The sequence below is a fragment of the Triturus cristatus genome, chromosome 2_1, assembly GCF_964204655.1.
Source record: "Triturus cristatus chromosome 2_1, aTriCri1.1, whole genome shotgun sequence".
NCBI lineage: Eukaryota > Metazoa > Chordata > Amphibia > Caudata > Salamandridae > Triturus > Triturus cristatus.
In genome coordinates, this window is record NC_140581.1 from 279,427,012 (window position 1) to 279,443,167 (window position 16,156).

General features: G+C 46.6%; 1 protein-coding gene across 2 annotated transcripts in view; it reads right to left on the reverse strand.

The window, feature by feature from the left end:
- The window catches only part of NUP155 (nucleoporin 155), a 711,261-nt gene that overhangs the window by 373,241 nt on the left and 321,864 nt on the right, over positions 1-16,156 (reverse strand). For both annotated transcript variants that reach the window (XM_085631101.1, XM_085631098.1), the window contains one exon: positions 13,169-13,304. In XM_085631101.1, coding sequence (XP_085487227.1) covers positions 13,169-13,304 — 136 coding nt within the window. The remainder of the gene's footprint in view (positions 1-13,168; positions 13,305-16,156) is intronic.

The window sequence follows — 16,156 nt, forward strand, 5'->3', positions numbered from 1 at the left end:
TCCGTCGTCGGCGTCGTGCGCCGGAATGACGTCGTCGGAGTAGTTAGACGCCGCCCTCACGCGCTGACGTCAGTTCTTGTACATAGCCTTCCACGCTAGGAACGCAGAGCCATGCAAGAGACCGACACTGGTGCCCAAAAATTCTAGGGCCCTGAAAGGGATAGCCTTAACCCTAGATGTCAGTTCGCAGAACGGGGAGGATGGGTGGGTCGGTGAGGAATCTAACTAACTAATGTTTCTTACAGATACATCGTTACCGAAGGTAAGTAACTTGTTCATCTGAAAGAAACACGTTAGTTAGATTCCTCACCTTAGAATAGATACCCAAGTAATACCAACCCCGGTGGTGGGTCTGCGAACCAAGATCACATCAGAAAGTCCTGGAGGACAGAACGGCCAAAGAAGCCATCCCTCCGGACTTGGCTGTCTAGGCAATAATGCCTGGCAAACGTGTGCAGCGAAGCCCATGTTGCCGCCTGCCAGATGTCCTGCAAAGGGACTCCCCATCCCAAAGCAGTAGTAGCCGCTGTGGCCCGAGTAGAATGGGCGCGCAGCCCAACAGGCGGTTCCGTTTTTGCCAAGGAATAACAGATTTTTATACACAAGACAACCCACCGGGAGATGGTCCGTTTGTGCACAGCTTTTCCCTTCTTTGCACCCACGTAGCCAACGAAAAGCTGGTCGTCCACTCGGATCTGTTTAGTGCGGTCCAAATAAAAGGAGAGCGCACGTTTTGGGTCCAGACGGTGGAGCCGCTCTTCCTCTTTGGAAGGATGCGGAGGCGGAAAGAAGGTGGGCAAGGTGACAGATTGCCCAAGATGAAAAGGGGTCACCACTTTCGGTAGAAAGGAAGGACGAGGCCGAAGGACAACCTTGTCCGGATGAACAGATCGAAAAGGAGGCTTGGACGATAGAGCCTGGAGCTCACTCACCCGTCTAGCCGAGGTGATGGCTACCAAGAAAGCTGTCTTAAGAGTGAGAAGACGAAGAGGACAATTGTGAAGAGGCTCAAAGGGAGCGCACACCAGGAATGTCAGGACAAGATTCAAGTCCCACTGAGGCATTACGAAAGGGACAGGAGGGAATGTGTGAGTAATGCCTTTAAGAAAGCGTGACACTACAGGGGACTTGAAAAGAGAGGGCTGATCTGGAAGCCGTAAGAAGGCAGAGAGAGCAGCAAGATAACCTTTCAAGGTGCCCAGTGCAGAGCCCTGCCGGGCCAAAGAAAGAGGAGAACCTCAGAAAGAGGGGCGGAGAGGGGATCCACAGCCTTTGCTGTGCACCATGCCACAAATTTGTTTCACCGGCAGGCGTATACCGTCTTTGTGGAGGGACGCCTGGCTGCCAGAATGATATCACAGACTTCAGGAGGCAAGTCAAATGGCATCAACTGCCGCCGCTCAATCTCCACGCATGGAGGTGGAGGCTGGACAGGTTCGGGTGGAGGACCGTCCCCTGCTGCTGCGACAGAAGATCCTCCCGAAGGGGCAGACGTATCGGAGGATCGGTCAACATACTGAGTAGCTCGGGATACCAGTACCTTCGTGCTCAATCCGGAGCCATCAAGATGACTTGGGCCCGGTCGCGCTTGATCTTCTTCAGCACTCTGGGCAGAAGTGGTATAGGCGGAAAGGCGTACTGTCCGCTTTGTCACCAAAAAGGCGAGCGCCATCAAAAGGCATGTCCATGAGGGTGCTCTGGACATCCCCTGAAAAAGACGTGGACCGCAGCCAGGCGTGACGTCGAAGCGCCACCGTGGTAGAAATCGCCCTACCTAGCGAGTCCGTAGTGTCGAGTCCACATCGGATTGCATGGCGCGCTGCATCTCTCCCATCGGCCAGGGCCGAAGAAAGCCGCGCCCGGGCCTCCTCCGGGCACAGTGGCAGCACGTCCTCCACCGGCGGTGTTCAAAGACCGCAGGCCCATACTGAGCGAAGAGAACAGCCTCTTATTGAATGGCAGCAGAGGCTCAGTGGAGCATGCGGCAGACTGAAGCCCCTCAGTGAGGATGTTAGTCCTCACAGCCACGGCAGGCAGCTCAAGCCCAAGGGCTTCGGCCGCCTTGCGCAGCACCACAGAAAAAGCTGCACCCTCCTCCGAAGCCACAGTCGGAGGAGAGATGAATCCAGTGTCCGGAGAGGTATCCAACCCACTGGCCTCCCCCAGTTCATCTGCCCAGTCCTGTGCAAGTTGGCTCTGAAGGTCCATAGGGTCATCAGACCCCTCCCAGTCGCCCCCGTCATCCGATTCCTGGTAAACAGGAGGAATGATCGGAGCCGGTCGATAGACAATATGTGTCCCTAGCGGCGTCGGATGCGGCGTCGGGCGGCGCCGCATCGGCGTCGGGACTAGACAGGGGCTGAACCGGGGATCGACGTCGACCGGAGTCGGGGGTGGTATCGGTGTCCGCGACGGCGGAGGAGGCGTAACTAGGTCGACCGGCGTCGACGGGGGCCCAGGCTCGGGCCCCTCGGGGACCTGCGGCGGCGGGGCCGGAGCCTCCAACGGCGCCGGGGCCGGAGCCGCCGGCATGCGAGGTCGCCCAGTCGAGTCCATGGGGCCCGAAGGCGCGCCAGCGGGCGTCGACGGCGGGGCCAGGCTCCTCATGGCCGAGAGGAAGGCACTGACCTCCGCCGGCGTCGCGTCAGTCCCAGGGACCGTCGGGTATGGGGACTTGCGTGGCTCCTGCGGAGCCGCGGGGGTGGAACCACCCGGACCCTCGGCCGAGTCGCGCGACCGGCGAGGAGAGTCCGAAGAGCAGTGTCGCTTCTTGGACTGCCTCGACTTACCCGAAGACTTCGAGCCAGACGAGTGACGATGTAGAGTGCGGCTCCGCGACCGATCCTTGGACCTCCTCCTGGACCGGGATCGAGAGCGACACGGAGCCGAGTGGCGAAGCTCGAGAAGCTTGCGGGACCGCTCCCGCCTAGCTTTCGAGGTCAGGGCCATACAATCGGAGCACGACGCCGCGTCGTGGTCGAGGCCCAAGCAGTACAGGCACCGGCGGTGATGATCGGTCACCGACATCAGTCGGTGACAGTCGTCGCAGGCCTTGAAACCAGGCATCCTACCGGCACCAGAGTCGAGAATTGACCAAAAAGAGTCAAAAAAGTTAGTCAAAAATTGACTAAAGGGATAGCTCTCCCGGATCTGCGCTTACTGGCGCGGAAAAAAGAATAACTGACGTCAGCGCGCGAGGGCGGCGTCTAAGTACTCCGACGACGTCATTCCGGCGCACGACGCCGACGGACGCGGAGCCTCAGACGACGCCTAGCGACGTGCAAGGGGTATTGCTGACGAAAAATCTTCCGGATCCAGTCTGACGCCTGGGGATATTCTAAGGTGAGGAATCTAACTAACGTGTTTCTTTCAGATAGAACCATATCACAGCAGTTCCGCTGAAGGTACTAAATGTTTGGTGGACGGTCACCCACCAAACCTTTTCTTTTTCAAAAGAAAACTTGATGACAGGTGGACCCCATGCCCTGGGAGTTCTTTCCCTTGGTGTGCAGATCATTAATGTTGTTTTTCTGTTCGTCTCCATCAGGGCATCGGGCAGTCCACCCTTAAAAGGTAAGCAGTGCATCCCTTGCTCTGCCAGCCAGCACTCCCTCAGGCCATCTAGGAAACTTTCAGTCGAGAGGGTCAAAGGGGACACTGTTAAGGACAGGCTCCAGTCCGTTCGATTCTACATAAGGCAGGCGGACAGAGTTTGTCAGACAGGGTGCTCCATCACATTTCGGACTGAGAACCCTGTCTGCCAAACTCGCAACCTGCCCCTCAGTGCCTTTGTGCAGTGGTTCAGCCTGCCGGGTACAAAATGGCGGCTTCATACACACGCGGCTGGAGGAGTTGAGGATGCCACTGCTTCGTGGCTCTAGGCTCATGGACGGTGTCCTGTCGGGATGTAATCTCCTTTGTACAAGATTTCTATAACATGTTAGGTTTTAAAAGCGGAGTAATTTATTTGGCGTGAACAATAAGCATTGTTGCCTCTGTTCCCTTCAGATGCAATAAAGCACGGTTCTTGGATGTACTCACGTTGCCTTGCCTGCAGGCAGGGTTTCAAGTGCTGCGGCATTTCTGTTGTTATTTACATATCTTCTCCCTGCAACTGTCACTTGTACGGACTGAGGCATTCAGTGCTCGCGTCGAAGTTTGACAATCGTAGACCATTCGGACCAAGGCTTTAATTTCTTAGCTTCCTTTCCAGTGCAAGCTTTTGTCTGCGGTTGTGCAAATTAAATCACACAGATGAAGTATTTTCCCAATAACGTATTCCCCCGTCTATGCCATTTTACCCCGCATTGTGTACACTCCAGATTCCAAAATGCATGTCTATAAAGCAAGGCTGCTCGGTTGAAACTAAAACTATCGGCCATCGAGGGGAGACCACTTTGTCATCAGGGGGAGCTGCAACACTTGTGGTTGAATTTAATTTGGTAATTACGTGTTGCAGGTAATTTCATATGTAAATTCAAAGCATCACAGCGCCAGCAGGACACTTGAATTATTGATCTGGAAACCCTTTCCTTCTTCCCTAAGTAAATAACTAACTTAACGAAGCCGTCCCTGAACTTGCGCAACTGGTTTGGTTGTCTTGTAAAGTGTGTTACTGGCTCCAACGCAGCCTTTAAATTTGCTGATTGGTCAATAAACACTTACATCTCTTTCAGCTCTCCTGCACCCCGGAGAGGTATGGCTCTTCTTTAGCTGCCTGTCTCTCCCTTCTCTGTCTTCACAATGTAGAAGACTCCCACGCTTTCGACTTCAGCCTGAGACAACTCAAGTCGAGAGTACCTGTGCAGGAACGAATGCATAAAAAACAGCATGGTAACTCTTTCTGTAAAATTAACAAGTGGTGCGTGCAGCCCAACTAAAACTGAAAGCGTGCATGGCGTGCTGAGGATTAAAAAAACAAGAATCGATATCTCGTCTTTATGGGGCCATGTTTTCTAATTATAAACACATGGCCCCATAAAAATAAGAAAGTGCTTTGCGACAGCAGCAAAGCAGGCGACCCAGTCGGATCGGAGTCGAAAGGGCTTCCACAAAAAAACCTCATTTCCAATGGCAGGCCACCGTTTAGCATAAACGGTGACGCCGGCTAATGGAATTGAGGGGCGGGGCTTAAAGCCCTTTACTGAAATCCCTCTCCCACAAAATTTCTCGCCAGCGAGCAACGCATGCGCTGCAATGCAGGCGAGACCTAAAAAGGTAATACCAGCCCTGATTCATGAAAAGCAAGTGGGCTTTTGGCTGTGCACACTTATGTACCTCTTATGGAAATACAGGAATGACGCAGGTGAAAAGGTAGCCCTCTCCCTCGATAACGGGAAGACCTTTGACAGAATGGAGTGGGGCTACCTCTTTAGGGCAGTGACCAAAGCAGGCACTGCTGAATTTCAGAACTATGATGACATGGCTATATGAAGGCCCTACTGCTAGGATTAGTTGTAAAGGGTTCCTATCCACTAAAATACACATCAGGAGAGGCACTTGACAAGCTGGCTCTTTACCCTTGTTACTGTTTCTAATTGCTTTACAGCCTCTAGCAACAGAGGGTAAATCAATAGAGGCTGTTATGGGCATTCCGACAGCAGCAGGACAGTTAAAGCTAATGTAACATGAGGATGACTTTCTGTGGACTCTCCTCACCCAGAATGTCAACTCCTGCTCAAATGTCCACCATTCGAATATTTCAATTGTCTATGGTTATAAAAAGGACTGAAGCCCTACTTGTGTCTAAATACACCACATCTATTTCCTTGGGTGACTAACCCTTCAAATGGGTAATCTAAAAACTGAAATATTCAAGTATTTTAGTGAGTAGAAATATGGATTATACCAAATGCAAAGAGAGTTCCTCAAGTGGGATAAGCCATTGCTCTCAATATGAGGTACAGTACAGACAATTAGAATGGTGGTAACTCCAAGATACAACTATGTCCTTGGCATGTAATCAGTCACTGTTCGTTTACACCTGAGAAAATTAGACGGTTGAATCAAAGCATATACATGGCAAGGCCACATCCCACGGCTTGCATCACCAGTTTACATGCCACAGCCATTACAGGTGGCCTATGACTTCCAAAAATTGAAATCTACTGCATGGCCCAACACCTCTCACAACTTGCGTATACCACTTCAACTTAGACTTGGAAACACCTGACTGGGTTCTTATAGAGTCATATCCAAAACAGTGTGATCTGTCCTTAAATATTCTACTCTCGGATGCTGAACAAACCAACTTGATCATAGCAGTATCCATCAGTGCCTGGATCCAAGGTCATAAACATCAAAGTCAAAATGAACGCTGGAACTTACAGACCCCAGTCAAACATAACAGAAGCCTACTGGTTGAAGTGTCACTCACTTAACTGGCCTAAGTGTCAAAAATGTGGCCTAGGAAAAGATTTAACATTTAAGAATTGTAGACCCCTTGAAACCATTTGTGGAAATACCTTCAGTTTCAATCATGTCTGCTAAAAGCCATGAGATCACACCTGCCTAACTTACAAGAATTTACTCTACATTCCTACCTAACTAAACAGGGAAGGAAGTGTTGTACAGGAATTTTGTCTTGAACTTGTACAAAACACTTATAGACAACCTCTTTGAATTTATACAACACAAATGCCAACAAAAACGACCCAAAAATACTTTGAGGAAGACGTGGGGGACCTTCTCTATAACCACAACTGAAGTGCAAGTCAATCCAGACTGGATTTTAGCTACTTCATGAGTATACATGACTGGCTCTGGTCTCCAGAGAAACGTTACAGAGCTAAACTCTCTGGATCCTCCACAAGCTGGAGATACAAATGTCTACATGAGATGATTCACTAACTCTGGTAATGGCCCATTAATACAGTGCTGTTGGAAATCACTTCAAGAGAACAATGGATCATAGGATTTTCCCCTCGCCTGAATTAGTCCTCTTCCAGGGCTCAGGAGGTATAACAGGACTCGCAAATCATAAAATGTGGTGGTGACTGGACTCAGTTTTAGTAGTGGTTAAAGTCTACTACTTAAGACACTGGAAATCTTCCATCCCCCGCTACATTAGAGAATGGTTTAAGGCCATGATGCAAATGGCACTACATAAATGCTTGATTTACAAATTGAATGATCAAGTAGAGATCTTTGACGGCATTTAGGGTCCCTACATTAATAGCTGTCAATTTCGATATCTCTTCGTATACAGTTGTCTCAGAACAGAACACATTCCAGATAAATGTTTGTAACTTTTGTTGGTTTAGTCATAATTAAGGCTATACATTACGTTTTCATCCTGTATTGATGTTAGCAATGCTGTTCATCTGTAACATTCTTTCTCTCTAAATCCAGGGATCGTGGAGTAATGTCCCTTATGTTTACATTTTATACATCTTATTACCTGACCTATCTTCTTTGATACAGGATATGTTTCATATTCTAAACTTGAGATATGTCGTATGTGATGTATACCTTGTTATTTGTTAAAACCTAAATAACATGATATAAAAAAAAGGATTATCAGGTTGTAATGCTTACAGTATGTTGCTGTATAGGTATCAACCTGTCCCATTTGATTAGGGCGACTCACAGCAAGTTTAGACAGAAAGCAGGGTAGGATTTTATTTGAGTTTGCCAATTAGAAATGTGTCCTACAAGTCTCAGGAAGTCCAGTCTTTTTAGCTAAAAAATCACAAATGGTTGAATGTCACCCTAGTGACAACTATTCACCTACTGAAGACATAACCAATCTAGTGATGGTTTGCAAAATGAACATCTACTGTTGGCACAAATGTTTTTCAGTATGGGTACCAAAAAGATTGGTTCATTATTTGTATTTAAGTAGGCAAAAGACAGCATGAATACAATATAAAAACCTCTAACAGAAAATAAAATAACGAACTATTGAAATACAAGAAATTAAAACTGAAATAGCAAGTGATATTCTGATGCATGTGCAAACACAACACAGTACTACACTGCCTTTGAATGTTTTCACTATTTTGTGCTTTGTGGTCAGTTTGTATACCATGAACGTTTGACAAGATCTTCTAACTACCTGGGCCAACCTAATTACCTCAATACTGTGCCACCCCACCTCAATGGACTCTCAATTTCTACTGCTATGTTAAATGTCCTATGTTTCCTTTTATCTGCCTCCTCCATCATCCTCAATCATTTTTACACTGCATATTCACCTTCCTGATTGCTTTCATTAGAAAAACCGCTTTCATATCCAATAACAAAATGAACAGGATTTATTTTTTATTCAATTGCAGCACTAACCATCCTGTCCTCCCTTTAAGTCAGCTGTAAAACAAGCATTTACAATGCAATGGTCTCGGCATCAGTAAAGTTAGAGCTATTGGCATTGCTCATGACATCTTTTTTGTTTATGTTTTAAAAACATTTGAAGAAACGGCATTGTTATTTACAATGTCAATAGCTTAGTCACTCTCAAATGCGAGACCTATTGCATTTGCACCCACACACAGATTAAGCTATTGACATTGTAAATAACAATGCCGTTTCTTTACATGTTTTAAAAACATAAACAAAAATAATGTGATGAGCAATGCCAATAGCTCTAACTTTAACAATGCCGAGACCGTTGCATTGTAAATGCTTGTTAGAATTGTCTGCGCTGACCACCGGCAGGACCCAGAATACTTCAAGCCCTGGCCCTGAAGCAAAAAAACAGGGTCTGTGTCATATGACCCCTACTGCACCTCCCTTGTGACTGCCCCTCTGCCATATTTGGTAAAGTGCTACAGTCCCCAAAATCGCCCTGTTTACTATTCTAGCCCCAGACCTAGAATATTTTGGGATATATTGAAAGTTCCCCAAATAGGATAACACGGGACTAATGTGTTGCACTTTAGCCTCTCGCCATATCGTATTTATTGCTGCCCTGAGGGCGCGGCTCAAGACCAAACAGATCTATGAATGTAGTTGAAGGCCAGAGTTCAAATCTCGGCTTCCCCTCCAGACCAAATGTGCGATCGAGAGAAGACCCCTTTGTCTCCATATGTCATCTGTCCGCCTTGGGGGAGCTTAGAAACCGGTTAACCCAGTGATTGGCCCTATATAAACCACAAATGCTAAAATGCAGACGAACTGGAAAACAGTCATCGTACTGAGGGAAAACAAATCGCCAGAAAGGAGTATTTAGGCGCAGAGTCACAGACTTCCATCATGTACACGGAACGGAAGCGTTGCTTCTGCGAATCACCCGGCCAGTGCATTTCATCAATCTAACTCGCTCCGTGGGGTATCATGTTGCGCTACGGAATCAAAAGTGTTTTTTATACTGGTGGGAAACCCTGATGAAGCATATCGTGATGCATCAACAATTGTCAATGTACACTCAGTGTTACCCACACCACTCGAGTACAGCAGATTCAATGTAAATAAACACCAGCATAATTAAAAAATAAACATTTTCATGTTGCTATACAATATCCAAAAATCGAGGCCATAATGTCTAAATCGTCATGCTGGTCACATAGTTACACTTCGTATTGCCTATGCATCGCAATGCAGTGAATAACAGCTAGAGGTGACATGCTGGCACCAATTCACTCATATTCAGCCCGGGTAAGACCCCACAAAACTAGTTGTGGGGTCATATTCCGTTTCTAAACTTTCAAACAGGCTTGATGGAATGTTCAGCATAGACGGGGTTGCGTACCTCCCTCCCTTGCACCCGCATCACAGTCTAGTGCGGTTTCTTGCGTTCGCTCGTAAAATAAAACAGCCCGAGTAGATGGTGAATGGTGTAGCCGCCAGGGTACGTAGTCAGCCACTTTGTTAATTCAAAACAAAATGTCAAGTCAAACATCTCATTGCATGACTACTGTTCCCACAATGCATTGCTAATGTTGCCTGCAAGTACATCATAATTCAAACGGGGGAGACCCCTTCAAGGCTGGCCATGTTAGCAAACTGCATTCCACGACAGCATGGTGCGGCATACTGGTGTTCATTAATCTACTCATTTGGCGGCACGAGCCCGGCAATGCTGCATCAGAGCCTGCGTTTCCCGGGGATTTATAACACATGGGTCACCGTAAACATGGGAGTGTAAAGTCAGCAAGTCTCCTCTCATAGCGACAAATGTAATATATGTATATAAATATATAAAACTCTGCCTAATTAAAACAAAGCCAGACCATAAAACAGCAGGCTAGCACCTGTTGGATTTCAAAGGCTTGAATCTTACTGTACCCCAGGGGTCTTCAAGGGGGGGGGGGGGGGGGGGCAGTGATTAAAAGAAGCATCAGGCTAAGAACAGTGCTTTGTTTTAAGCTGAGAAAAAAAACAAGTAGTAATTGGCCATCACTAACATTTGTTGTTATTTATATCTGGCTGGGAGTAGGTGTCAAAAGGGAATGGATTCTGAATATTCTCCAAACCTCCCCGCCCCTATTGCTGATGATCACATTGTGAAAATTTCCGGAGGGGGGTACAGTTTTGGGGATTTTTTTTAACACTGGGGGGCATTAAGGAGTTTGAATACCACTACTGAACGCACTGAAATAAACTATCGGATGCTGCATTTAATGAAAACAGACTGTTAAAAACCAGCTTACCACATCTCGACTGAAGCCAAAAGTCTGAATTTCGACCGGGCATCTTGTCGACGCTGTAGATCTAAAACATCCCTAACTTCGTTTTGTTTCACCAAACATACATGTATTCTGTTTTCAAAGGAAAGGAGACAGAGTCGAATAACTTTACTGTGGCTACCGTTTCCACAAAAAACAGCAGTTTCCATGGTGCACTGCAGGCTGCGAGGATGGGTCATTTTCCCGCATCGTGGACGAGCAGAAGGAGGGAAAACCACGGCTCTGGAGAGGTTGTATTGAAGGTGGGGGTGGAGCAGGAATGCGCTGCCACGTATGTGCCCTTTTCAAGATAGCGCGCATATACCCCCGCCCTGCGGGTCTTCAAGGACTGCGTGCAAAATTGCATGTGTAGCTGGAATAGTCACATCATATATGCATGTGCACATTTATTTACACGTATGCATAAGTGTATTTTTAAAAAGCTGAAAATGACTGCCTTAATCTCCAGTAACGCTGTTTACATCTCAAGAAATAACGTTAGCAAAACACGTGCACCTTTCCGAGTCTACAGTTACTCTAAATACCACTACTGAACGCACTGAAATAAACTATCGGATGCTGCATTTAATGAAAACAGACTGTTAAAAACCAGCTTCCCACATCTCGACTGAAGCCAAAAGTCTGAATTTCGACCGGGCATCTTGTCGACGCTGTAGATCTAAAACATCCCTAACTTCGTTTTGTTTCACCAAACATACATGTATTCTGTTTTCAAAGGAAAGGAGACAGAGTCGAATAACTTTACTGTGGCTACCGTTTCCACAAAAAACAGCAGTTTCCATGGTGCACTGCAGGCTGCGAGGATGGGTCATTTTCCCGCATCGTGGACGAGCAGAAGGAGGGGAAACCACGGCTCTGGAGAGGTTGTATTGAAGGTGGGGGTGGAGCAGGAATGCGCTGCCACGTATGTGCCCTTTTCAAGATAGCGCGCATATAGCCCCGCCCTGCGGGTCTTCAAGGACTGCGTGCAAAATTGCATGTGTAGCTGGAATAGTCACATCATATATGCATGTGCATATTTATTTACACGTATGCATAAGTGTATTTTTAAAAAGCTGAAAATGACTGCCTTAATCTCCAGTAACGCTGTTTACATCTCAAGAAATAACGTTAGCAAAACACGTGCACCTTTCCGAGTCTACAGTTACTCTAAAATTGCATAAATGAAGCCAACAATCCTTCGATTAACCGAACGGTTTATTAAGACTAAAACCAGGCTGCACTTTTGACTGACTTTGCGAAACCCTTTCCACTATCTTTTATACGAGTGAAGAAGTGTGAGTTTAGCACGGATATCCAAGTGGACGGGGATGACACACCACCGCCTTTCTCCGAGGCACAGCAGAAAATGCCTCGGAGAAAGGGAGTGTCCTTTTCGGATTGGGGGGCGCTTTTTGCTGTTGTCTCCTCCCTGAGACTTCTCGCAAAAAACACGCCCCCCGATCCGAAAAGGACGGGGCAGGATTAGAGTGACGGGACCTCTTCTCCAATGGCTGGCCAGCATTTACTAGGCCAGCCAATGGAGAACAGGGAAGAAGAGGGGCGGGTTCAAGCCCCTCTTCTCAAAGTCACTCAAACTCATTAAATCTCGGAGCGAGACTGCGCAAGCGCAGCCTTTCGCAGCCGAGACCTAAAAAGGGACATAAGGATTGTGACGAGATACAACTGATTTTAATACCAATCATTGATACACGGTAACTACTAGAAAGCAAAGCTTCCCCTTTTTTGGACATCTAACAACAGTTGGAAATAAGCAGTTTGCCTTACCTTAAACTGTGATTACTTCTAGTTATTTTTGGACTTTCCCACAAATCAGTCTAGACCTACTGTGAAAACTTCCCGATTCAGTTTTTTTCAATATTTTTTGTAAAAATATGTTTTAGGTTGCACCCCTTTTCCAACATATCGACAGAATAAGCTTATAAAACCTTTATCTAGCCTAATTGTCTTGCAGCCAAAACTAAAGCCCAATTCATAGGGCACAAACAGGGAAAATGTGATATGTTCTGGCTAGATCTCACTGTAATATGCTGGGCTGCCACACCCATCTATCTGGTAAGTATCTGCAAAGAATCCATCCATTATACAAAAGCAGAAAAACAGACATAGGGCAGAAGATAAAGTTGTTGGGAGTGACCAAAAATTCGTTGGGGTGTACATGCCAACATTTTTCTTTTAAAAGGCAAAAAGGAGAAAATGAAAAGAAATAAAAAGAAAAAAAAGAAATCGCAGTAATGTATTTTCCCCACTGACTAGCATTAAAACAGGGTCATCTTTAGGATGTAGACAGCTAAAATAAGACATTTTTGGTGTTAAAAATCAAAAATCTCCTGCGGACGCCGGAATCTTGTTCCTCCTTCACACTAAAATCTGTCATGGAGAAGTTCCATCTGGAGTTTTCTGTACGGTGGGCAAATGCCTCACAGGTAGGACTACTTCGTCAGGCAATGCTCGACATATTCGGGGCCACTCCTCTCTTTAGGGACTCAATTAAAATTTGTTATTCCAGTATAGACATCCCAAAATAAAGTTAAACAACATACCGTTCTTGAAAAGCCTGTAGACCCACAACATCCTCCTCTGGTTCTCCATTTTTATAGAAATGGAGCGCAAGGCCTTGAGGATCCTTCTTTTCTGCAGCAGTCAAGCACAATTCCACCACACCCTCATAGAAACGCACTGGCCAAAAAATGAATAAATAAAAAGCATTATACAATTAATAAACATTTTATGCTAAATTATATTTGAAATTCCATCGTAAAACAAATATCCATGTAATTTTCTGTCCCTCAATAGCACAAAAGGTCAAATTTTTAAAAGTTACTGTGCCAGCAATCCAATTATATTAAACACAAAGTGAAAGTCTCCATATGAAAAGATGGTATCACACTTTCTGCAGCAACCACATTAGCTTTAGGCTTTTACATTCCTGAGGTTGCAGAAGAATAGAGGCATAGACAATGATTTGCCAAGTTAGAGCCATTTTAGCTTTACTTTGATCATAAACTATATTTTTATATTATTAAATTGGTGTGGAAGCTTGACCAAGTGGTTTCTTGATCCAATGTTCTCGGAAATAGCCTTCAATCGCACTTCTGGCAGGTATTGCATGGAAGGCTGAGAGGAAGAAAGGATTTCCATCAGGCTCACCCCTTGATATAATCCTGGGAAGGATCACCTCACTACTATCCAAACAGCTCGCTACCCCTATCTGTTCCATTCTCAACCTCTCACTAAACAAAGGTCAAGTCCCTACTGAGTGGAAGGCAGCACAAATAACTCATATACATAAGAATCTTAAGGCTCCAATGCGTGACCAGGCCACTATCGACCTACTTCACTGCTACCTCTCCTGAGCAAGATTTTAGAAAAACATATTAATAAACATCTCTCGGACTTTGTCATGGCATTCGGCTGTCTTGATTCATCTCAGTTTGGTTTTAGACCCAGGCATAGTACAGAGTCAGCCCTGATTGCCGTCACGGATAACAGACAGTCTTTGGACAACGGACAGGCAGTTCTACTTGTGCTGCTTGACCTGTCGGTGGCTTTCAACACAGTCTCGCACCAAATCCTGGTCAGGAGACTCAGTGAAATTGGGATTCAAGGAACAGCCTTACAATAGATGCTGAGTTTCCTCTAGCATAGAACTCAGACCATCAATCTAGGCCCCTTCCGCTCTGTGACCACGGAACTGACTCCCCAGGGATCCTGTCTTAGTCCCATTTTATTTAACATCTGTGTTGCTCCTTAGGCAGGCTTACTTAGGAAGTTAGATTTTATACCTATCTCCTATGCTGATGATACTCCGCTCCTGTTATCCTTCGATAAACACGACCCCAATGCTCTGTCCATCTTCTCAGAAGGTCTGAAAGCCATTGCCAGCTGGATGCCGCACAATTTTCTCCAGCTCAATGCGGGAAAAATGGAAATTATGCTGTTTGGTGATGCCCCTTTGAGATGGTCTCTGAGCTGGTGGCCAACGGAATTGAGATCCGCACCAGAGCCCAAGACCGTGGTCCAAAAATCTAGATGTCCCCCTGGACCAGAAATGAATTATGAAGGAACAGGCTTCTACCACCATTGGCGCCTGCTTCCATGCTCTAGGCCTTCTGCAAAGAGTATTTGCCTTTCTCCCCTTGTCCACTCGGAAATTCCTTATCCAGTCACTAGTACTAAGTCGCCTAGACTACTGAAATGCTCTGCTGATCTCAGCCAGTGAAGCATCATTGAACAAATTGCAAGTGGTCCAAAACACCGCTGCCCGACTGGTCGTCAACGCTCCGTCCCTTACTCCCTACCTTCCCCTTTTGCAGAGATTGCATTGGCTGCCAGTGCGTAAGCGGATCAGTTTTAAGATCTACTGCATTGTGCATAAATCTCAAAATGGTAAAGGCCACAGATATTTGGCAGAGAAATTCAAGAAATACCAGCCTCCCAGGACACTAAGGTCAATGGCCAAATCTCTACTTGTGGTCCCACGCTGTAAAAAATCTCAGGTACGTGGGAAAGCTTTCTTCCATTTAGCCCCTACCTTCTGGAACCAATTACCAATCCATTTGCGGGAGTGTTCTGAATACCTGCACTTTCGTAGGCATCCGAAGACTACATTGTTTTGATCTGTTCTTTCTCTGGCCGAGTAAAGCAGTACGCTAGCGCGGAAATACCCCTTGGGGAGTGATTCTGGCACTTTATAAATCCTAAATCAAATCAAATCAGTAGGAAATCCTCCTCAGTAGCATCTCCACTTTACTGAATGAGGCCGCTGCGCTGAGTACCTCGTGGTAGGAGGGAGTGTCACCTGGGCGGGAGGGACGGGTGGAATACAGGTCAGGGTCCGTGTACCCTGGAGGATTCATGCTGTAAAGATCCCAAGTATTATTCTGTGGATGTGTCTCATAAGGTTTCCCTGGGTCCCCTGCACTATGTTCCCCAAACCTGGAAAGTGGTGACTCCTGTGGAGTGAATGAAAGGGTGTCAGTAGGCAGAAAGGGGGTGATGAAGTGGTAGAAGGAAGAGGAGGAGAAAAGAGGATGTAAGTGGACGATGGCAGAGGGCTAATGGCTTTGTCATACCTCTTCCTGCTCTGGGCAGTGGCTGTAGATAGAGTGCTTCATTGAAGCTAAGCTTCCACTTGGATCCATCTGTATTCAATGGCTCTTTCAGGGCAAGAATTAATCTAATGTGTGGATGAAAGTGAAGTTGATGGGCGGTGGAAGAAGTCGGTCTCGATGCCGATGATTTCAGTACAGGGTCGTTGGAGCAGAGCATGGTTTTGACGTCGAAGGTTTTCGCTCCAAAGGACATTTCAATGCAGCGGTCGGTGTCGCAGTGGTAACGGTCAACGCAGAGTGCATTGGCTTCAAGATCTTCTTCGGCACGGTGCCAAGGCGGAGTGTGGTGTCCAAATCATGTTTTTCAGTGCAGGTCATGGCCGGGGAGCAGTGGCTCCTGGGCGGGAGCTTCTCAGAATCGAAGTGGTGTAGAAAGATCTAGGGAGGACAGTTCATACTCTGGGTCTGCGGAGTGGG